This window comes from Procambarus clarkii, chromosome 28 (genome assembly GCF_040958095.1).
Source record: "Procambarus clarkii isolate CNS0578487 chromosome 28, FALCON_Pclarkii_2.0, whole genome shotgun sequence".
NCBI classification, from domain to species: domain Eukaryota; kingdom Metazoa; phylum Arthropoda; class Malacostraca; order Decapoda; family Cambaridae; genus Procambarus; species Procambarus clarkii.
In genome coordinates this window covers 18,444-41,478 of record NC_091177.1, presented here as the reverse complement: position 1 = coordinate 41,478, position 23,035 = coordinate 18,444, and the positions used below count along the sequence as shown (strand labels likewise).

At 52.5% G+C, this 23,035-nt stretch overlaps 1 protein-coding gene across 1 annotated transcript; it reads left to right on the top strand.

The window, feature by feature from the left end:
• The first annotated feature begins 12,847 nt into the window (after window positions 1-12,847).
• Window positions 12,848-14,452, top strand: LOC123754853 (mucin-1-like). Its single transcript, XM_045737191.2, has one exon. It carries the CDS (start codon window positions 12,848-12,850, stop codon window positions 14,450-14,452), a length of 1,605 nt encoding a protein of 534 aa, XP_045593147.2.
• Window positions 14,453-23,035: the final 8,583 nt, after the last annotated feature.

Below are 23,035 nucleotides of genomic sequence, written 5' to 3'. Positions count from 1 at the left end.
CTGGCCCTGCATGTGTGTCTCTGACGACCAACCCCCACAGAGAGGAAAATAGACCAAATATTCATAAAGAATACATTACCGCCTGGGTCGTTGGGGGCCTGTTGTCTGACGACCCCAAGAATCAAGCTAGGCCTACCCATCACACCCTTTTAGGCCTGCCCAACATACCCCTTTTAGCCCCGGCCAAACACGTCCTCCTAGGCCCTGCCCCTTACGAACCTCTAAGGGCTTCCCTGCGCACTGAACGAACGAGCTGCTTAGCTGTTCTTTGCACTCTCTTTGAGACTCCCATCCTTTGTATCCTGGTCTGTTTAACACACCCCACAGAGTGTACATCTGCCTCACCACACCCCCCACAATCATTTCAGGCCTGGTTCACGAGCAGCACAATCATTTCAGGCGTGGTTCACGAGCAGCACAATCATTTTAGGCCTGGCTAACGTTCCCCATAATCATTTTAGGCCTGGCTCACGTTCCCCACAACCATTTCAGGCCTGACTCACGTTCCCCACAATCATTTCAGGCCTAGCACACGTTCCCCACAATCATTTCAGGCCTAGCACACGTTCCCCACAATCATTTCAGGCCTAGCACACGTTCCCCACAATCATTTCAGGCCTAGCACACGTTCCCCACAATCATTTCAGGCCTAGCACACGTTCCCCACAATCATTTCAGGCCTAGCACACGTTCCCCACAATCATTTCAGGCCTAGCACACGTTCCCCACAATCATTTCAGGCCTAGCACACGTTCCCCACAATCATTTCAGGCCTAGCACACGTTCCCCACAATCATTTCAGGCCTAGCACACGTTCCCCACAATCATTTCAGGCCTAGCTCGCGTTCCCCACAATCATTTTAGGCCTGGCTAACGTTCCCCACAATCATTTTAGGCCTGGCTCACGTTCCCCGCAATAATTTTAGGCCTGCCTCACGTATTTCATATTTCAAAGTTAATTACCAATAAAAAAACATAAACAAAGCACACAAATGGACGAAATATATTTCAGAACTGTTCAGGTGCCCAGTTGTGCCTTAAAAGACTTCATTTTATAGTTCTCAAAACTATGTAAAAAGTTGTGATCATGTTACACTCAAATGACAAATGTTCACTATTTTCATTATTCCCCAAACATGGGAACGGTTCGCTTATTCCAAAAAACCCGGATTCGTTCTTTTAATTTCGAAAGCCAAAAATGTTCTCTATTTATTTTGACTATTTTGCTTCCCTCTTTCACGAGCCCGAATTTAACATTATTTATCATTGTCTTGTGTTCCCGCAAATTTCTCTCTCTCTTTTGCATTTCAGTTATCTTCATCGTCTCCTTCTACCATTCGTTCGCCTCTCTCTCTCTCTCTATTCAAACACACAGGGCCTCGCGGCCAAGCGGACAGAGCTCTGGGGTAGCAGTCAGGACTCGGGTTCCATTCCTGCCTGAGGCAGAAACAAATCCTCGGAGTTGCTTTCTCCTGATGAGTCTGTTCACTTAATAGTAAATTGGCACCGGGGAGTTAGACAGCTGTTGTGGGCTCCATTCAGGGGAATGTGTGTGTGTGTGTGTGTGTGTGTGTGTGTGTGTGTGTGTGTGTGTGTGTGTGTGGTGTGTGTGTGTGTGTGTGTGTGTGTGTGTACTAATGCACAGAATGCATTAGGAAGTGATGTGGTGGAGGCTGACTCCATACACAGTTTCAAATGTAGATATGATAGAGCCCAATAGGCTCAGGAATCTGTACACCAGTTGATTGACGGTTGAGAGGCGGGACCAAAGAGCCAGAGCTCAACCCCCGCAAGCACAATTAGGTGAGCACAATTAGGTGAGTACACACAGTGTGTTAGAGGGCCTCACGGCTAAGTGGATAAAACTCAGAGGTCGTAGTCCTAAGGACCCGGGTTCGATCCAAGGCAGAGACAGAAACAAATGGGCAGAGTTTCTTATACCCTATTGCCCCTGTTCACCTATCAGTAAATAGGTACCTGGGAGTTAGACAGCTGCTACGGGCTGCCTCCTTGGGGATGTGCATGTATAAGAGAAATTTATATGGTAGACAAAATAGAAGAAAAATAAATTGATTAGAAAGGCGGGGTCCAAGAGCTAATAGCTCAATTCCGCAGATACAAAAAGTAAATACAAATAATAAACACACACACACACACACACACACACACACACACACACACACACACACACACACACACACACACACACACACACACACACACACACACACACACACACCATAAATATTCACCGCATGAAAGCACACATATCAGAGAAGCCATTATTAATAATATACATACACATATATATATTTTTTTCGACACGATGCGAGCCAAGCTAAGCTGCCCGCGGGACGAAGAGGTGTGACAAAAAAATCCAGGCCCCCCCCTCCCACCCCCCTACCCTCTGGGTCTTCCTGCTCTGCCTACCATTATTTCCCGACCCATGGATATGTAAATCCTTACCCCGCTGCGAGCCGCGCCTCGCAGCCCCACCCCTACGGGATTTTCACACTTGGCAGCTTCCTGGGATGACGGCAGGGGCGGTCCATAGGCCTGGGTGAGGGAGGGAGGGAGGGAGAGGAACAGAGCGAGAGAGGGAAAGGGACAGAGGGAGAGAGAGGAGGGGGGAGACAACAGATGCTGGGAGAGGCCGGGCGTCACAGTAGAGGCAGGGGCCGTGTTGCTGTGGGGGACGGAAGGCCCCCTGAGGGAAAAGCACTCTGGCCGAGGGAAGGGTGGGAGGGGCAGAGAGTTGGCTTCTATGGGGAGAGGTCTCTGAGTGAGGGGAAAAGGTGGGAGAGGCGGCCACTAAGACTACTCTGGCTGAGGGGAAGAGAGAGGGCAGATGCGCCGAAATTAGGCCTAGTGATGTCTCCGAGAAAAGCGTTTGCACACACACACACACTAGTGGGTCAGCTGAGGTCAGCTGGGGTCAGCACGGGTCAGCTGAGGTCAGCACGGGTCAGCTGGGGTCAGCTGAGGTCAGCTGAGGTCAGCACGGGTCAGCTGAGGTCAGCACGGGTCAGCTGAGGTCAGCACGGGTCAGCTGAAATCAGCACGGGTCAGCTGAGGTCAGCAGAGGTCAGCTGAGGTCAGCACGGGTCAGCTGAGGTCAGCACGGGTCAGCTGGGGTCAGCTGAGGTCAGCTGAGGTCAGCACGGGTCAGCTGAGGTCAGCACGGGTCAGCTGAGGTCAGCACAGGTCAGCTGAGGTCAGCTGAGGTCAGCTGAGGTCAGCACGGGTCAGCTGAGGTCAGCACGGGTCAGCTGAAATCAGCACGGGTCAGCTGAGGTCAGCACGGGTCAGCTGAGGTCAGCTGAGGTCAGCACGGGTCAGCTGAGGTCAGCACGGGTCAGCTGAGGTCAGCACGGGTCAACTAAGGTCAGCACGGGTCAGCTGGGGTCAGCACGGGTCAGCTGGGGTCAGCACGGGTCAGCTGGGGTCAGCACGGGTCAGCTGGGGTCAGCACGGGTCATCTGAGGTCAGCTGGGGTCAGCACGGGTCAGCTGGGGTCAGCACGGGTCAGCTGAAGTCAGCACGGGTCAGCTGAGGTCAGCTTCGATCACATGTCAGCTTAATGGATCTCTGAGAATCTCTAATTGTGCTTGCAGGGATTTGAGACTTGATCATTACGCCAGCTCTGCTTTCTTCATCAGCGCCTCTTCCTCTCATCTATCCCTCTAGACGCCTGTGTTCTCTATTCCCTTCTCTCTCCATAGGCCCAGTACCCCCCCCCCCTCCCCGCTCCCCCCTCCCCCTTCCCCCTGCACGTGGGCCGACACCCACCAAGGGGGAGGGGTGTAACACGCCCATATCCGGCGCCAACAGGAACCGTGTGTGTGCAGAGGCGTCAGATCTGTGAACATTTTAGCCTCTTGTCCTAACTTCTCTACCCCTTATACACCCCTCTACCCCCAATTCCCCTTCCCCCTACATTCCCATTTTCCCCCCTTCTCCCACCCTACATCAGTCCCATTCTGGAGCGCAGTTAGAACTCATTTATTAGCGTTGAAATTGTGCTAGTAGCTATTTTTTTGTATTTAACAGCCATATGCCAAATCAAATCATCAACGCAAGGTAATCCTATTGTGATTTTGATCTCTTGATTGTCTCTCAAGGACTTCAGTCCCAAGAAAATTATCACGTCGACCTCTCGTTGGGGAATGGTAAATTCGACCTCGGATTACACAGCAGAGAGAGGGTCATATGGAACCACAGGCACACTCCGGGGTTCTCAATTCTCCACGAGTGGTTCATCTACACTCCTTGGCTCTCCGAGTACTCTGTTGTCTCCTTTCTTTCGGTTACTAAAATATTTGGGTACCTGGGCATTTATGCAGCTACCCTAGACTACATAGTAGTAGTAGTAGGCATCCTTCAGTCTCGGAAGACTATGGAGTTGCGCCCTGACAGGGCGCAAAGCCTGGGTAGGTAGATATGGAGGAGAAGCTGTTACCCATGCAGCAGGTCCCCCCTCTCCACGTTGCTGAAATTATCCAATAGAAAGGCAAATGCCAATACACATGGTTCCAGCAACGTCGCAGGAGCTGCCAGAACGAGGTCGACGTCAACAACGAACTGCCTTAGGGGCTCCAACTCCGGATTTTTCCTCAAGGTTGACTCCTGAAGCCTTTCCCAAAAAAAGGGTATGGCCGTACAACCCGTTCTCGCAAATTTAATAAGTCAATATTGACTTATTAGTTGCGTGCATAGGTGACATACTAAACATAATAGTTTCCCTTGAAAAGCTTCATAGAAAACACCAACCTTACCTAACCTACTTACTATGTTAAAATAAGCATCTTATAGCTTCGTAATTACAATTGTTACTTAACCTATTATAGGTATAGGTTAGGTAATAATTGTAATTACGAAGCAATAAGATGCTTATCTTAACATACTAAGTAGGTTAGGTAAGTTCGGTGTTTTCTATGAAGCTTTTCAAGGGAAACTATTATGTTTAGTATGTCACCTATGCACATATTTAATAAGTCAATATTGACTTATTAAATTTGCGAGAACGGGTTGGGCCGTAAGGCATCGGAGGTTTAAAATCAGGGGTTTCCTTCCCCTAGACTACACAATGGGGTTACATAGTGTTGCTGAAAATGCCCCCAATCTCGCAGGATGGTCAATCATACAGGGAGTTAAAGTGATTGTAAAAGCTTCAGGCAACTCATGCCGGGGGAGAGGTTCTGTAGAGTACAAAAGACTGGGCATTCAATAATGTGGTGTTAGAGGTCATGCCCTAGTTCCTGCTCACAACGTTTGCACCTGGAGTGCTCAGGATTGGGAGATCTGTCACCTGTAGCCTCCTGCCACAGGTAACAGTAACCCAACCTGATCCATTCGACAACTATGTCGCACTGTCTGCTGAACTGTTTATGCTGCCATTGGTCTTCTTTTACTTAATGTGATTCATATGCCATTGTCTGCTTCCATACGCAATGATTTCATACCTCCATACTTAATACTTCATACCTCCATACTTAAATGATTTCCTTCATACTTCGTATTTCCCCCCAAATTCATGGTGTTTCCCCCCAAAATTCATGGTGTTTCCCCCAAAAATTCATGGTGTTTCCCCCAAAAAATTCATGGTGTTTCCCCCCAAAATTCATGGTGTTTCCCCCCAAAAATCATGGTGTTTCCCCCCCAAAATTCATGGTGTTTCCCCCCAAAATTCATGGTGTTTCTCCCCAAATTCATGGTGTTCCCTCCCCCACTACTCTCTCCCATATCAGACAGCATCAGGAACCGTATCTGTAGTGGCGCCAGATCTGTTGACATTATGGACTGTTATTCTTACCTAGCTGACATTTAGAGTTTAAATAGCGTTCTCACTGAAAGAAAAAGTGTCACTGATAAAAAACCAAAAGGCCTATAGCATTAACGATGTCTTGAGAGTGGCAGACCCACTGTTAGTGTTGGTGGTGTAAAGGAGCCCCAAATATATGAGCGAGATCACACACCATTTGTCTCATCTGATCAAATTCAATGTGGTGAGAAGGAATTTTGAAAGTATAATGATTTAAACAATTCATTATCCTTTCAAAAAAGGAAAGGAAAGTTAACGATTTAACAGAAAATGCAGTGAAACGTAAGTGGTAATAGTATACCTTTCAATCCATGCGTAACCACAGAAAGGGGCATGACTGGCCGCTCCTCCTACAGTGCTCACAGTAGAACATGACACACACCTTCAGAGGATACCAGCTCAACCAGTCTGAGAGTCATACCTCAGGCGCATCGAACGTCTTGGTTGACCAGACCACCCCCAGGCCTGATCAGAGACCGGGGCCACGGGGACATTGATCCCAGGAATCAGCAACAGGTACTGACGAGTCTTCAGAGGGGTTGGCATCGCCACCAATCCCTCTGTGGTAATATTTAATCACAATCAATCCTGCAGTGATTATCTCTGGATTATCTATCTAGATTATCCTGATCTACAGATACCCATATAATCTAGAGTGAGCCCATGCTCCTCCCCCCACCCCAAATCCCCCATGTGGATTATCATGGGGGGACTATACCTAGCGTACCTATGGCACGCTGCCATAGGTACGCTATTCCCCATCACTGCCAGGTGAGCAGTGATGGGGAAGGTGCCAAGTGCCAGGCACTATACCGCTCGTTATCCCTCCCTGGGTGAACCATGGCTTTTAGTGCCCGTAATTGGCCAGCAGCAACGGCGCGTCACTCTGTAATTAGTCGTTAGGGACATAGTTACGTTACACATTAGTTGCCAACATTAATATTTTGAAGGGAAAATTAAGGGTTCGGGAGGGGGAGGGGGGGGGGAGAATGGATGGGAAATGGGGAGAGGGAGGGGACTGAATAGTGAATGAAGGAGAGGGGGAGAGGGAGGGGACTGAATAGTGAATGAAGGAGAGGGGGAGAGGGAGGGGACTGAAAAGTGAATGGAGGAGATGAGGGAGGGGAGAAGAAGGGGAGATAAGGGAGGGGGAAAGAAGGGGAGATGAGGGATTGGGGAAGAGGGGAAGAAGTGGGGAGGAGGAAAGAGGGGGGGAAGAGGGAGGGGGAATTGAAGTGGTTGGAGGTGTTCGTAAATGCACTGATTAATCAAATCATGAGCCTTTCTTTGGAAAGAAGAATTGGGAGAGGGGGTGAGGGAGAAGGATGGAAGGGGGAGGAAAGGCGATGATAGATTGGGGAAGGGGGGAGTTAATGGGTTAGGTGGGGGGTGGATGGGTCAGAGGGATCGGGGAAGATGGGTGGGAGGAATGGTGGGGAAGTGAAGTGAAGAGGGGGGGCGGATTGGTATGGGGGTATCGGGGGGAGGGGGGGAGGGAGTCGAAGGTGGGGGGGGGGGAGAGGGGTTGGGGAATTGGGGGAGGGGGAGGGGGAGGCTGAAAGCAGAGATCTCACCACGCAATTGACGACGACATGTCAGTCCGGTGCTCGTTAAGTCCTTGTTATCGTGACGGCGTCTTGGGGTCATTCTGGGTCGACCCCCACCCCAGACCCCCAGACCCCCAGACCCCCCTCCCAGCCACCTCTCTCCCCATCCCTCTGTCCTTCATTTTTCTCTTACCATGAACTGAAATCTATCCGTTAATTCGTCTCCTTCTTGTATATATATTATATTTCTCGAATCTCCCTCTCCCTTTTCCTCTGCCCGTTTTGTCTGTTTCTCCTTTGACTTATCATAATTCCTTCTCTCTCTCTCTCTCTCTCTCTCTCTCTCTCTCTCTCTCTCTCTCTCTCTCTCTCTCTCTCTCTCTCTCTCTCTCTCTCCTCCTCCTCCCTGTTCTATGAATAGCCAATCACCTCTTCCTCTCTCTCTCCTGTGGCTGGTCGGTCATCCTTTCACACTCCCTGACTTGTGATTGGTTGCTCGTATCTCCCCTCTTCCGCGTTCACCAACCAATGGTCACGCATCTCTCCCCTCTTTCTTCCTCTCTCCTGTGATTGGCCCACTCGTCCCTCTCTATATGCCTGTGATTGGCCACTCGTCCCTCTCTATATCCCTGTGATTGATCACTCGTCCCTCTCTATGTGCCTGTGATTGGCCACTCGTCCCTCTCTATATCCCTGTGATTGGCCACTCGTCCCTCTCTATATCCCTGTGATTGGCCACTCGTCCCTCTCTATATCCCTGTGATTGGCCACTCGCCCCTCTCTATATCCCTCTGATTGGCCACTCGTCCCTCTCTATATCCCTGTGATTGGCCACTCGCCCCTCTCTATATCCCTGTGATTGGCCACTCGTCCCTCTCTATATCCCTGTGATTGGCCACTCGCCCCTCTCTATATCCCTGTGATTGACCACTCGTCCCTCTCTCTATATCCCTGTGATTGGCCACTCGTCCCTCTATATATCCCTGTGATTGACCACTCGCCCCTCTCTATATCCCTCTGATTGGCCACTCGTCCCTCTCTATATCCCTGTGATTGACCACTCGTCCCTCTCTCTATATCCCTGTGATTGGCCACTCGTCCCTCTATATATCCCTGTGATTGACCACTCGCCCCTCTCTATATCCCTCTGATTGGCCACTCGTCCCTCTATATATCCCTGTGATTGGCCACTCGTCCCTCTCTATATTCCTGTGATTGGCCACTCGTCCCTCTCTATATTCCTGTGATTGGCCACTCGTCCCTCTATATATCCCTGTGATTGACCACTCGCCCCTCTCTATATCTCTCTGATTGGCCATTCGTCCCTCTCTATATTCCTGTGATTGGCCACTCGTCCCTCTCTATATTCCTGTGATTGGCCACTCGTCCCTCTCTATATTCCTGTGATTGGCCACTCGTCCCTCTCTATATTCCTGTGATTGGCCACTCGTCCCTCTCTATAACCGTATAATAGACCACTTGGCGTTTCCCTTTCCTGAGAGTGGGCAGTCGATCGTGCGGCCCTTTTCCTCTCCCGTGATTAACAATTGGTCCCTTTCCACTTTTCTCTCTTGTGACCGCCTCTTCGTTCCTCTTATTAAACCCCTCTCTCTCCTCTTGGAAACTCGTCACTACCCTCTCTCTCCCCCCTTCTCCTCTGATTGGCCACTCGTCACTACCCTCTCTCTCCCCACTTCTCCTCTGATTGGCCACTCGTCACTACCCTCTCTCTCCCTTCTCCTGTGATTGGCCACTCGTCACTACCTTCTCCCCACATTCTCCTGTGATTGGCCACTCGTCACTACCCTCTCCCCACATTCTCCTGTGATTGGCCAGTCGTTACTACCCTCTCTCCACATTCTCCCGTGATTGGCCACTCGTCACTACCCTCTCCCCACATTTTCCTCTGATTGGCCAGTCGTTATTACTCCAAATGTTACCTGTACCTTGGGGAGGCTGAAGTGAGAGCCGAGAATTGAGTACCTCCGCGGGAGATGCTTCACGATTACTGCTATCCGTCTTTAGCCTGGATTGCTTTCCGGAACCCATCTTAAGGTGTCGGGGCAGCATAGAGGCGGCCCTGAGATGCTCGTAAGGCTCAAACTATAAGGCAGGCAAAGCGGGCGCTTGGATCTTCCAGTCGGGGATCCAATCCGTTAATTGGAATCTCAGGGGGTAGAATCCAAATTCATGTGAAAGGTATTATATGGTTTTAGAATGTTGTTGGCTAAGATCGCTGCCTGAAAGTCGACTAAACAGATTTCAGCGCTTATGTGTAATGTGGTGTAGCGTAGTTAGACCGAGAACGTATTGTATGGTGCTTGTATTCGCGATTGTATTCACTAAACTGTAAAGTGATGATGTTATGAATTACTGTAGAGCAATACTCGACCTGTTGCAGTAATCGTGTCACGGGTCAACTTTGAGGAAAATAGATATTCTGAATTTTTTTTTTAGAAACATCTGAAAACAAAGAGAGATTTGGCAAGTTGTCTTTGCCTCGACGGCCAGAGAGGAAAGAACTTATATTCGAGGAAGTAACTTAACTCGGGATTATCTGTCGGCGACTTAGCAACGTCTCCGCCCCGCCCGTGGCTTAGCACCCTCCTGCCCCGGACGCCTTCATTTCGGTCTGAAGATTACGTGCCACTCAAGGTGTGTCGAAGCTCCCCTCCCCCCCAAACCCCCACTCCCCCCTCTCTATCCTGCCACCATCTATTCGCAACGAGTCCCCAGCCATTTCCCATCCTCTATCCTCCTCGCCTTACTCTAGTCGTCCTCTCTCTCTCTCTCTCTCTCTCTCTCTCTCTCTCTCTCTCTCTCTCTCTCTCTCTCTCTCTCTCTCTCTCTCTCTCTCTCTCTCTCTCTCTGTGTTTATAAAGTTGTTGGTCAAAATTTTATGACTGGTTATATGGGGTCGAAGCATGGATGTCAGAGGTCGTTTGGGGAGAAGGGGGGGGGGGAGGGAGGGGGAGGAATGGGGGGTTAGGGATGTTTGAGGGGGGGGGGGAGGTAGGTGTAACACCTGAGGTATAATATGTCACTTCTGTTGCATGACCTTCATACCTGACCTTGTCGCGTGACATCTCGACGACAGTGACATCACGACGACAGTGACATCACGACGACAGTGACAGTGACATCACGACGACAGTGACTGGGATATCATGACAACAGTGACTGGGATATCACGACAACAGTGACTGGGATATCACGACAACAGTGACTGGGACATCACGACAACAGTGACTGGGATATCACGACGACAGAGACTGGGGTATCACGACAACAGTGACTGGGACATCACGACAACAGTGACAGTGACATCACGACTACAGTGACTGGGGTATCACGACAACAGTGACTGGGATATCACGACAACAGTGACTGGGATATCACGACATCAGTGACTGGGATATCACGACAACAGTGACTGGGATATCACGACAACAGTGACTGGGATATCACGACAACAGTGACTGGGATATCACGAACACAGTGACTGGGATATCACGACGACAGTGACAGGGATATCACGACGACAGTGACAGGGATATCACGACGACAGTGACAGGGATATCACGACGACAGAGACTGGGATATCACGACAACAGTGACAGGGATATCACGACGACAGTGACAGGGATATCACGACGACAGTGACAGGGATATCACGACGACAGTGACAGGGATATCACGACGACAGAGACTGGGATATCACGACGACAGAGACTGGGATATCACGACAACAGTGACAGGGATATCACGACGACAGTGACAGGGATATCACGACGACAGTGACAGGGATATCACGACGACAGAGACTGGGATATCACGACAACAGTGACAGGGATATCACGACAACAGTGACAGGGATATCACGACGACAGAGACTGGGATATCACGACAACAGTGACAGGGATATCACGACAACAGTGACAGGGATATTACGACAACAGTGACAGGGATATCACGACAACAGTGACTGGGATATCACGACGAATGGAAATTTGTCTCCTTTGCTGATGATTCAAAGCTAATGAGAAGAAGCAACACAGAGAGGAAGCCGGGGGGGGGGCTTTGCTATCCTGAAAAAGGAACTTGACACACTCCAGTGATGGTCTGAGAAATGGCTACGAGTCTTAAACGCAGCCAAATGCAAAGTAACGATGATTAAGGGACCTCAAGGAACCTAAATATTAGCAGAATATGAGGTTCCGGGTATGCAACCCCTATCTCTGAAGACAAAAAAAAGTAAGCAATGGCTAATCGGAATCCCTTTTGCAAGCAGACTTGGAGACAGACACACATACCTCTGGTGGAGGTAGGCCACCAGGTTCGTCCCGGAACTGAGAGGTATGAGCTACGAGGAAAGGCAAAGGGAACTGAACCTCACGTCCCTGGAAAACATAAGAATAAGGGATGCCATGATAACCACCTACAAAATTTTCAGGGGAATTGACAGGGTTGACAAACACAAACTCTTTAGCATGGGTGGAACACGAACAAGGAGACACAGGTGAAAACTTACTAACTAAATTAGCCACAGAGACATTAGAAAGAACTTTTTCAGGGTCAGAGTAGTTAACAAATGAAATGCATGTCAGTGATGTGGTGGAGGCTGACTCCATACACAGTTTCAAATGTAGATATAATAGAGCCCAGTAGGCTCAGGAATCTGAACACCAGTTGATTGACAGTTGACAGACAGGACCAAAGTGCCAGAGCTCAACCCCCGCAAGCACAACTAGGTGAGTACAACTAGGTGAGTACACCATGCAACGTGAAGGGGTATGACAATTTGTCAATAAGTTGCTTTGGCTTGAAATTAAAGAGTTGAATCAATAAGGATGGCATCCACCGCCCCTACCAATACCTCCATCATCCCTTCCTCACCGTTCTTTATGCCTAAGGCAAAATTCCTGAAACACCATACTCACTCAATCACTCACTCAATCACTCACTCACTCACTCACTCACTCACTCACTCACTCACTCACTCACTCACTCACTGCTTCTCCCTCTCCCTTTCCCTTCCTATCTCCCTCCTTCCATACCTCCCTCCCTCTCCCTCTTCCTCTCTCTCCTTCCCTCTCTCCCTCTCCCATGTCCTGAACAACAGCATCATCTTTAATACCACCATCAAGAGCAGCAACAAGTAGCAGCACATCTAAATAACAGCAACATCAGTAATAGGGACAACAGCAGTAGCATCAATAACAGCAACATCATTAATAGGGACAACAGCAGTAGCATCAATAACAGCTACATCATCAATAAGACCAACAGCAGCAGCAGCAGTAACAGTAACAGCAGCAGCAGCAACAGTAACATTATCAATAACAGAAGCAGCAACAGGACATCCCGAGCGCAGACAAGGGAAGCAGAGTCTGGCAACACCGGACAGGATAGGTATTATGACTCAATTACAATACAAACACGTAAGTAGTGAATCACCCAATACCAAGACGTCCCCATCATGTGGAGCTTCGCCCCTGGTGTGGAGCTTCCCTCTCCTGGTGTGAATGAAACTACGGTAAGCGGCCTGGCCATCACCACAGCGCCCCGGCCATCACCACAGCGCCCCGCCCATCACCACAGCGCCCCGGCCATCACCACAGCGCCCCGGCCATCACCACAGCGCCCCGCCCATCACCACAGCGCCCCGGCCATCACCACAGCGCCCCGGCCATCACCACAGCGCCCCGGCCATCACCACAGCGCCCCGGCCATCACCACAGCGCCCCGGCCATCACCACAGCGCCCCGGCCATCACCACAGCGCCCCGGCCATCACCACAGCGCCCCGGCCATCACCACAGCGCCCCGGCCATCACCACAGCGCCCCGGCCATCACCACGGCGCCCTGGCCATCACCACAGCGCCCCGGCCATCACCACAGCGCCCCGGCCATCACCACAGCGCCCCGGCCATCACCACAGCGCCCCGGCCATCACCACAGCGCCCCGGCCATCACCACGGCGCCCCGGCCATCACCACGGCGCCCCGGCCATCACCACGGCGCCCCGGCCATCACCACGGCGCCCCGGCCATCACCACAGCGCCCCGGCCATCACCACAGCGCCCCGGCCATCACCACAGCGCCCCGGCCATCACCACAGCGTCCCGGCCATCACCACAGCGCCCCGGCCATCACCACAGCGCCCCGGCCATCACCACAGCGCCCCGGCCATCACCACAGCGCCCCGCCCATCACCACGGCGCCCCGGCCATCACCACAGCGCCCTGGCCATCACCACAGCGCCCCGGCCATCACCACAGCGCCCCGGCCATCACCACAGCGCCCCGGCCATCACCACAGCGCCCCAGCCATCACCACAGCGCCCCGGCCATCACCACAGCGCCCCGGCCGTCACCACAGCGCCCCGGCCGTCACCACAGCGCCCCGGCCATCACCACAGCGCCCCGGCCATCACCACAGCGCCCCGGCCATCACCACAGCGCCCCGGCCATCACCACAGCGCCCCGGCCATCACCACAGCGCCCTGGCCATCACCACAGCGCCCCGGCCGTCACCACAGCGCCCCGGCCATCACCACAGCGCCCCGGCCATCACCACAGCGCCCCGGCCATCACCACAGCGCCCCGGCCATCACCACAGCGCCCCGGCCATCACCACAGCGCCCCGGCCATCACCACAGCGCCCTGGCCATCACCACGGCGCCCCGGCCATCACCACAGCGCCCCGGCCATCACCACAGCGCCCTGGCCATCACCACGGCGCCCCGGCCATCACCACAGCGCCCCGGCCGTCACCACAGCGCCCTGGCCATCACCACGGCGCCCCGGCCATCACCACAGCGCCCCGGCCATCACCACAGCGCCCCGGCCGTCACCACAGCGCCCCGCCCATCACCACAGCGCCCCGGCCATCACCACAGCGCCCCGGCCATCACCACAGCGCCCCGGCCATCACCACAGCGCCCTGGCCATCACCACAGCGCCCCGGACATCACCACAGCGCCCCGGACATCACCACAGCGCCCCGGCCATCACCACAGCGCCCTGGCCATCACAATATAAAACCCTCTTTCAATAAAACACTTGAAAATACGAGCTATTGAGTTCATCTCTCACATAAGGTCGGGTGTGTCACCATGGTGGCAGCGAGGCGTCCCCTTTCTTTGCTCTCACTCGCCCTTTCTATCCCCCGTCCCTTCTCTCTCTATCACTTTTCTGTCCATCCTCCAATGGCTGCTTATCCTGCCTCCTCTTCATCCTTTGCCAATACCACAATCCTTTTCTCCTTTCCTCTCTCCTTCCTATAGATCATCACAGCTCGTTCTGAAATGCCTGAACAACAGCTCAAACTGTTGTTTGAGCTGTTGTTCTCAAAGCTCAAACTAACAAAGTGTGGGTTGGTGTGTTATTTTGGTGTGTCTCCCCACCACCTACATAATGGGTCAGACACACCACTTTGTACATGTAGATACTCCGACCTCTCCCTCCGTCCCAGTCGCTCCAGTGCCAGTCGCTCCAGTCCCAGTCCGTTGTCGTCCCGTCTGGGCCTGGAATCTGTCCCTCCAGTTTCTCTTTCTCGCAATTTGACATTTTTAAAGCTGAGTCTAGGGTATATTTAGATGGTACTGATGTTCCTTAAGTAGAAGCTTAGAGTTTTGACACTACATTACCCTGAAGCTAAGTCTAAGGTTTATTTAGATAGCACTGATATTCATTGAGTGGAAGCTAAGACTTTTTTACCCTACATTAGCTCGTACAAGGCCTGACTCTAGAAACTTCTAAATTTAACAATCTTTATATATATATATATATATATATATATATATATATATATATATATATATATATATATATTTATATATATATATATATATATATATATATATATATATATATATATATATATATATATATATATTTATATATATTATATATATATTTATATATATTATATATATATTTATATATATTATATATATATTTATATATATATATATATATATATATATATATATATATATATATATATATATATATATATATAATAATAATAATAATAATAAGAGTAAACGTTAATGGTAAACTAAGAACATGAAAGATGGAGGCTGAAGTTGGAGCTCACACTGTGTATCAGAACCTTCATTAATGGAGTTGCGACCGTTGAGGACTGAGCGCCTGGTGTTGCGGGCGTCGACATCTCCACAATATTACAAGCACGGATGTACTGTCCATTTCAACCACAAAAGGTCAAGACTTGTGATGAGTCTTCTCGCAAAGTTCCCTGGCGTGTCCAAAATTTGGTGGATAGGGTGGAGTAGGTCGTGTAGGTCGTCCATGAGAGCGGTGCGCTCTCAATATGGCAAGGAACGTTTGCTTTATATCAGGTTTTACAGCCATTGCTGTCGAGGTGCGAAATGCACTCTCGGACTGTAAGCATCTTGGCTGCCTGCTTGCAAGAACCATGTTCCTTCATCACGTGGCTCTTCATGGTCACGGAAGTGATACATTTCATCCTCAAGACGTCAACTGCATAACTGAGTACTGAAATCCATCTGTACATCTCTCCTAGTTGTAATATAATGCTGACTAGTTTTCATTATCACCTGTGCTGTACTGTTGCAAATGCAACCTGAAAACACCTTCTCCAGGTTAATATTTCTTTGTGATTAATGACCAATTTGTAGCAGTTAGCATTTCCTCTCATGTATATTTAAAGGTTAAAGTTCACTCAACAGCGTAAACCTGAATTTAAGGAATAAAGGAAGGAGTTGGAATAAAATATAGGAATAAGATCGTAGCAGTAGACATTCCACAACAAGAGGCCACGCACACTACCCTGTCGTATGCTGGTCCAAGTTGAATGGCTCCCCCTTGAGGACTACCGTTTAGAGTTCGTTCTTCAAAGTTGTCGTTTATTAGCTGAAAAATAAGCCCCGAGATACCAAGCACTTGAACCATTGCTGGAAGTCCAGTTCAGAGGCACCTGTAATATTTACTTCAACAATACCGTTCATCTTGTGATTGTTGCCATTTAGGCTCAACTAAAGAACAACAGCAGAACGAATTTTCAGGAACGGGGACACGTTCTCAGGTCCTCTTGCTTAACCTTCGTCGAGTGATTTAAGGTGTAATTCAACACCTTACAATTTTTGACAACCACTGCTGATAACTTTGAATCAATGCTTAGATAATGTTGTGCAAGTTCTCTTTCTGGGTCAGACAGAGGAACCTGTCTGACCTGACCATTTTGGTCTAGGTCAGGCTTGGTCAAGTATTTTCACAGGCTGACCATTTTGTGTCTTGGCCACAAAATGGTCAGCCTGTTCCTGCTTGCTGGTGGAGACGGTCCCAGCTTGTGCAGTCAAGAACTGCACAGTTCTCATCAACATTCTTCTGTACGAGATTCTAGTTCAAGTTTCCATATTTATAATTTGTTTGAAATTATGTTGCATTGGTAGGGAGTCAAGATTGTCTGTCAAGATGTTTATAGTAAAGCACTCTGGCACTGGTATGTTGCGCACGCCAGCAGTGAGGTCATGGGATTAATGAACATTTTGAAGTCTCTTCTCGCGAACAAGAATGACATCAATAAGCAGCACGTGAACAGATTATTGAAGCAAGCTTCAACTCATCTCCCTGCGTGTCACGACTCAGGCACAGCCCACAACCTCAGCAAAGTTTTCAAAAACAAACAAGAGAGAGTCACGCTGACGATAAATGTTTCCAGCACAACGATCACATCAGGGCGACCAGTGTTCACGCCAACACTGGTCAAGAAGCCACAGATGTGGGCGGACTTCGCGCTAATGGGTTGGTTCATCGTGACTGCAAGCTGTTGGACCAGGCAGCTGTGAATGGTGACCCTCGCGGCTGGTGAGCCTAATGGTTGTGTTATGGGTAAGTGTGTGTATACCAGATGTGAATACTTCCTTAGTCTATTACCAGATCATCTCTCTCTCTCTCTCTCTCTCTCTCTCGCTCGCTCTCTCACGCTCTCTTCCAACGTTCATCTGCTTAGCTTGCTTAAATGAACTCTTAAAAAATATATATGTGAGGAAATGTAAAAAAGTGCTCCCACGGCTGGTTTCCACACACACACACACACACACACACACACACACACACACACACACACACACACACACACACACACACACACGCAGCTTCCCAGACAGCAGTATGCTAATGAACCGAGAGAAAAAGTGATGGTCAGGTATTGGATATTCAAAATAGGCTATGGCAAAAAAAGCATTAGAAAAAAACAGGAGAGATGAAGAATACTTTGGGTCGAGCAAGTATACATTTGCATAGATGGTGGGGCGTTGTTATTGCCCTCTATGCCTGCCTGCCTGCTGGCTCTACCCTTCCCCTCCTCCTCTCTCTCTCTCTCTCTCTCTCTCTCTCTCTCTCTCTCTCTCCCTCTCTCTCTCACCCTTTGTCTTTCTGTGTCCCTGCCTGCAAGGTTGCCATCCTGCTCTTTCGTTTGCTTTCCGTCAGGCCTACCTGCCTTAACACTTTATCTCTCTCTCTCTCTCTCTCTCTCTCTCTCTCTCTCTCTCTCTCTCTCTCTCTCTCTCTCTCTCTCTCTCTCTCTCTCTCTCTCTCCTTGTTTGCCACCGCGCTTGGTAGTGTTGGTCGGTGGAGGGAGTTGACGGTCGGGGGAGGGAGGAGCAGGAAGGCTGGAGAACTTGATTAGCCCAGTATGACAGGGTTGAGGGTTGACAAAGTAGAGAAGCAGAGGCGCTGAGGGCTTTATTGAGCACCAACCGTTCACTCCAAGAGAAGACTACCATTCGCTTTCTTTGGTTCGTGCTGGCGACTGTGCGGGGAGGGGAGGAGAGGGGTGATGGGAAGGAGGGGGGGGTGATGGGAAGGAGGGGGGGTGATGGGAAGGAGGGGGGTGATGGGAAGGAGGGGGGGTGATGGGAAGGAGGGAGGGTGATGGGAAGGAGGGGGGGTGATGGGAAGGAGGGGGGGGTGATGGGAAGGAGGGGGGGTGATGGGGAAGGAGGGGGGGTGATGGGGAAGGAGGGGGGTGATGGGGAAGGAGGGGGGTGATGGGGAAGGAGGGGGGGGTGATGGGAAGGAAGGGGGTGATGGGAAGGAGGGGGGGTGATGGGAAGGAGGGGGGGGGTGATAGGGAAGGAGGGGGGTGATGGGGAAGGAAGGGGGCTGATGGGGAAGGAGGGGGGGGGGGGTGATGGGGAAGGAGGGGGGGTGATGGGGAAGGAGGGGGGTGATGGGGAAGGAGGGGGGGTGATGGGAAGGAGGGGGGGTGATGGGAAGGAGGGGGGGTGATGGGAAGGAGGGGGGGTGATGGGAAGGAGGGGGCGGTGATGGGAAGGAAAGGGGGTGATGGGAAGGAGGGGGGGGTAATGGGAAGGAGGGGGGGTGATGGGAAGGAGGGGGGGTGATGGGAAGGAGGGGGGGTGATGGGAAGGAGGGGGGGTGATGGGAAGGAGGGGGGGTGATGGGAAGGAGGGGGGTGATGGGAAGGAGGGGGGGTGATGGGAAGGAGGGGGGGTGATGGGAAGGAGGGGGGTGATGGGGAAGGAGGGGGGGTGATGGGGAAGGAGGAGGGTGATGGGAAGGAGGGGGGTGATGGGGAAGGAGGGGGGGGGGTGATGGGAAGGAGGGGGGGGTGATGGGAAGGAGGGGGGGTGATGGGAAGGAGGGGGGGTGATGGGGAAGGAGGGGGGTGATGGGGAAGGAGGGGGGGTGATGGGGAAGGAGGGGGGGTGATGGGGAAGGAGGGGGGGGTGATGGGAAGGAGGGGGGGTGATGGGAAGGAGGGGGGTGATGGGAAGGAGGGAGGGGGTGATAGGGAAGGAGGGGGGGTGATGGGGAAGGAGGGGGGGTGATGGGGAAGGAGGGGGGTGATGGGGAAGGAGGGGGGGTGATGGGAAAGGAGGGGGGGTGATGGGAAGGAGGGGGGTGATAAGAAGGAGGGGGGGTGATGGGAAGGAGGGGGGGGGGGTGATGGGAAGGAGGGGGGGTGATGGGAAGGAGGGGGGGTGATGGGAAGGAGGAGGGGGTGATGGGAAGGAGGGGGGGGGTGATGGGAAGGAGGGGGGTGATGGGAAGGAGGGGGGTGATGGGAAGGAAGGGGGGGGGGGTGATGGGAAGGAGGGGGGGTGATGGGAAGGAGGAGGGGGGTGATGGGAAGGAGGGGGGTGATGGGAAGGAGGGGGGGTGATGGGAAGGAGGGGGGGTGATGGGAAGGAGGGGGGGTGATGGGAAGGAGGGGGGGTGATGGGGAAGGAGGGGGGGTGATGGGGAAGGAGGGGGGGTGATGGGGAAGGAGGGGGGGTGATGGGGAAGGAGGGGGGGTGATGGGGAAGGAGGGGGGGTGATGGGGAAGGAGGGGGGGTGATGGGGAAAGAGGGGGGGGTGATGGGAAGGAGGGGGGGGGTGATGGGAAGGAGGGGGGGTGATGGGAAGGAGGGGGGGTGATAGGAAAGGAGGGGGGGGTGATGGGGAAGGAGGGGGGGTGATGGGGAAGGAGGGGGGGTGATGGGGAAGGAGGGGGGTGATGGGAAGGAGGGGGGGTGATGGGAAGGAGGGGGGGGTGATGGGAAGGAGGGGGGTGATGGGAAGGAGGGGGGGGGGGTGATGGGAAGGAGGGGGGGTGATGGGGAAGGAGGGGGTGATGGGGAAGGAGGGGGGTGATGGGGAAGGAGGGGGGGTGATGGGGAAGGAGGGGGGTGATGGGGAAGGAGGGGGGGTGATGGGGAAGGAGGGGGGTGATGGGGAAGGAGGGGGGTGATGAGGAAGGAGGGGGGTGATGGGAAGGAGGGGGGTGATGGGAAGGAGGGGGGGTGATGGGAAGGAGGGGGGTGATGGGAAGGAGGGGGTGTGATGGGAAGGTGGGGGGTGATGGGAAGGAGGGGGTTGATGGGAAGGAGGGGGGTGATGGGAAGGAGGGGGGTGATGGGGAGGTAGCGGTGATGGGGAGGTGGGGGTGGTGGGGAGGGACGATGAGGAGGTGGTGGGGAAGAGAGGAGGTTGAGATGAGGCTGAAGAGGAGTGGGGCTGGGGAGGGGAGAGGGGGCTGGGGAGGGGAGAGGGGGCTGGGGAGGGGAGAGGGGGCTGGGGAGGAGATATGGGGTTGGGGAGGAGATATGGGGTTGGGGAGGAGAGATGGCTGTGGAGGAGAGAGGGGAACTGAGGTGGAGAAGGGGCTGAAAGGAGAGAGGAGGCTGGGGAGGAGAGAGGAGGCTGGGGAGGAGAGAGGGCTGGGAGAAAAAAAGGGGGGCTGGGGAAGAAAGAGTTGGACTGGGGGAGGAGACAGGGGGGCTAGGGAGGAAAGAGGGGAAGAGAGAGAGAGGGGGGGCTGGGGAGGAGAGAGGGCTGGGGAGGAGAGAGGGCTGGGCAGTAGAGGGCGCAGGCGAGATAGGGAAGGGGTTGAAAAGCGTGTATTAGAGCATGAAACTGACAGAATTAGGATTGAAACTGAGAAGGGTTGAGAAGTGCTCGAGTACTCGAGATATAGTTGATAAGAAAGTGGAAGATTAAAGAGAATTGAATAGGTTGAAAGGGGGCTTAGTAAATTATTAAAAGAGGCTGAGAAAAAAAATAAATAAAAGGGCTGGTGTGTAACTTAAATAGACTGGAAAACGGACTTGAAGACACTGAATAGAGAGCTGAAAAGGGCAAGAGAGGAAGGAAAGGGTTGTGGGATGAGAATGGAGAAAATTAAAATGATTCTGTATCGAGTTGAAGCTGCTTGAAGGGGGGTGGGATGGATAGGATTGAAAGGGGGCAGAGTGGATTGAATGACCTGGGATGACAGTTGACGAAACAAAATTAAAAGTTAGAGAGATAGAGAAGAGAAATTACCCCCTCCCCCCCTTTCAACGCTCGATTGAAAGGGGGGGGGGAAATGGTAGTTGATGGGCCGGGGGAGAAGAGGGGGGGGACTCAGATGACAGAATTGAAGGGTTGACAATACAGATTAAGTTGCTTCTAAGTACACTTGGGTCGCTTGCTCGATTCTCAAACAAGTAATCCCAGATGTGACAGAAGAGGTTGGGCTCCTTTCCTTTCTCCTAATGCACATGTTCACCTAGCAGCTACCCGGAAATTTGGCAACTGTTGTGGGGTTCGATCCTCGGGGGTAGTTCAGTAGTTCGAACCTCTGAAAGGGGGGGGGGGGGGGAAATAGGACCTAACGTATATATCTATATTTACAGGCTGCCTGTCCCCGACAAAACAAATTATCATCAGGCTGCAAAAAGGGTTGAAGAGGATAGGGAGAGGGATAAAGAGGATAGGGAGAGGGATAAAGAGGATAGGGAGAGGGATAAAGAGGATAGGAAGAGAGATGAAGAGGATAGGGAGAAGGATAAGCTACTATGTTAAAGACCGCTCTGAATTAGCGGTCAAAGGGGCTGGTCAAAGTTTGGAATAGCGGGTAATCTCTGCCACCGGTCAAGGCCAGGAAGCATGCATGTTCTCTGCCACCGGTCAAGGCCAGGAAGCATGCGTGTTCTCTGCCACCGGTCAAGGCCAGGAGGCGTTTTCTGCGCCACCGGTCAAGGCCAGGAGGCGTGTTCTGCGCCACCGGTCAGGGCCAGGAGGCGTGTTCTCTGCCACCGGTCAAGGCCAGGAGGCGTGTTCTACGCCACTGGTCAGGGCCAGGAGGCGTGTTCTACGCCACTGGTCAGGGCCAGGAGGCGTGTTCTGCGCCACCGGTCAGGGCCAGGAGGCGTGTTCTGTACCACCGGTCAAGGCCAGGAGGCGTGTTCTGCGCCACCGGTCAGGGCCAGGAGGCGTGTTCTCTGCCACCGGTCATGCCCAGGAGGCGTGTTCTGCGCCACCGGTCAGGGCCAGGAGGCGTGTTCTGTACCACCGGTCAAGGCCAGGAGGCGTGTTCTGTACCACCGGTCAAGGCCAGGAGGCGTGTTCTGTACCACCGGTCAAGGCCAGGAGGCGTGTTCTGTACCACCGGTCAAGGCCAGGAGGCGTGTTCTGTACCACCGGTCAAGGCCAGGAAGCGTGTTCTGTACCACCGGTCAAGGCCAGGAGGCGTGTTCTGTACCACCTGTCAAGGCCAGGAGGCGTGTTCTGTACCACCTGTCAAGGCCAGGAAGCGTGTTCTGCGCCACCGGTCAAGGCCAGGAAGCGTGTTCTGCGCCACCGGTCAGGGCCAGGCGTGTTCTGTACCACCGGTCAAGGCCAGGAGGCGTGTTCTGTACCACCGGTCAAGGCCAGGAGGCGTGTTCTGTACCACCGGTCACGGCCAGGAAGCGTGTTCTGTACCACCGGTCAAGGCCAGGAGGCGTGTTCTGTACCACCGGTCTAGGCCAGGAGGCGTGTTCTGCGCCACCGGTCAAGGCCAGGAAGCGTGTTCTGTACCACTGGTCAAGGCCAGGAGGCGTGTTCTGTACCACCGGTCAAGGCCAGGAAGCGTGTTCTCTGCCACCGGTCAAGGCCAGGAAGCGTGTTCTCTGCCACCGGTCAAGGCCAGGAAGCGTGTTCTCTGCCACCGGTCAAGGCCAGGAAGCGTGTTCTCTGCCACCGGTCAAGGCCAGGAAGCGTGTTCTCCGGGTGACCACCGAGGTCTGTCAGCACGGGTACACGAGGCTATGGCCGAGTCGAGTGGTCTCCGACGTAGACTTAATCTGACGATGATCACAGCCAGTATAAGGATAATCCGGTGATTGGAAATAGGTACCTTGTAAGCA

Coding starts and splice junctions, on each gene's coding strand:
- LOC123754853 (XM_045737191.2), top strand. CDS start 12,848: ATGTGGAGCTTCGCCCCTGGTGTGGAGCTTCCCTCTCCTGGTGTGAAT.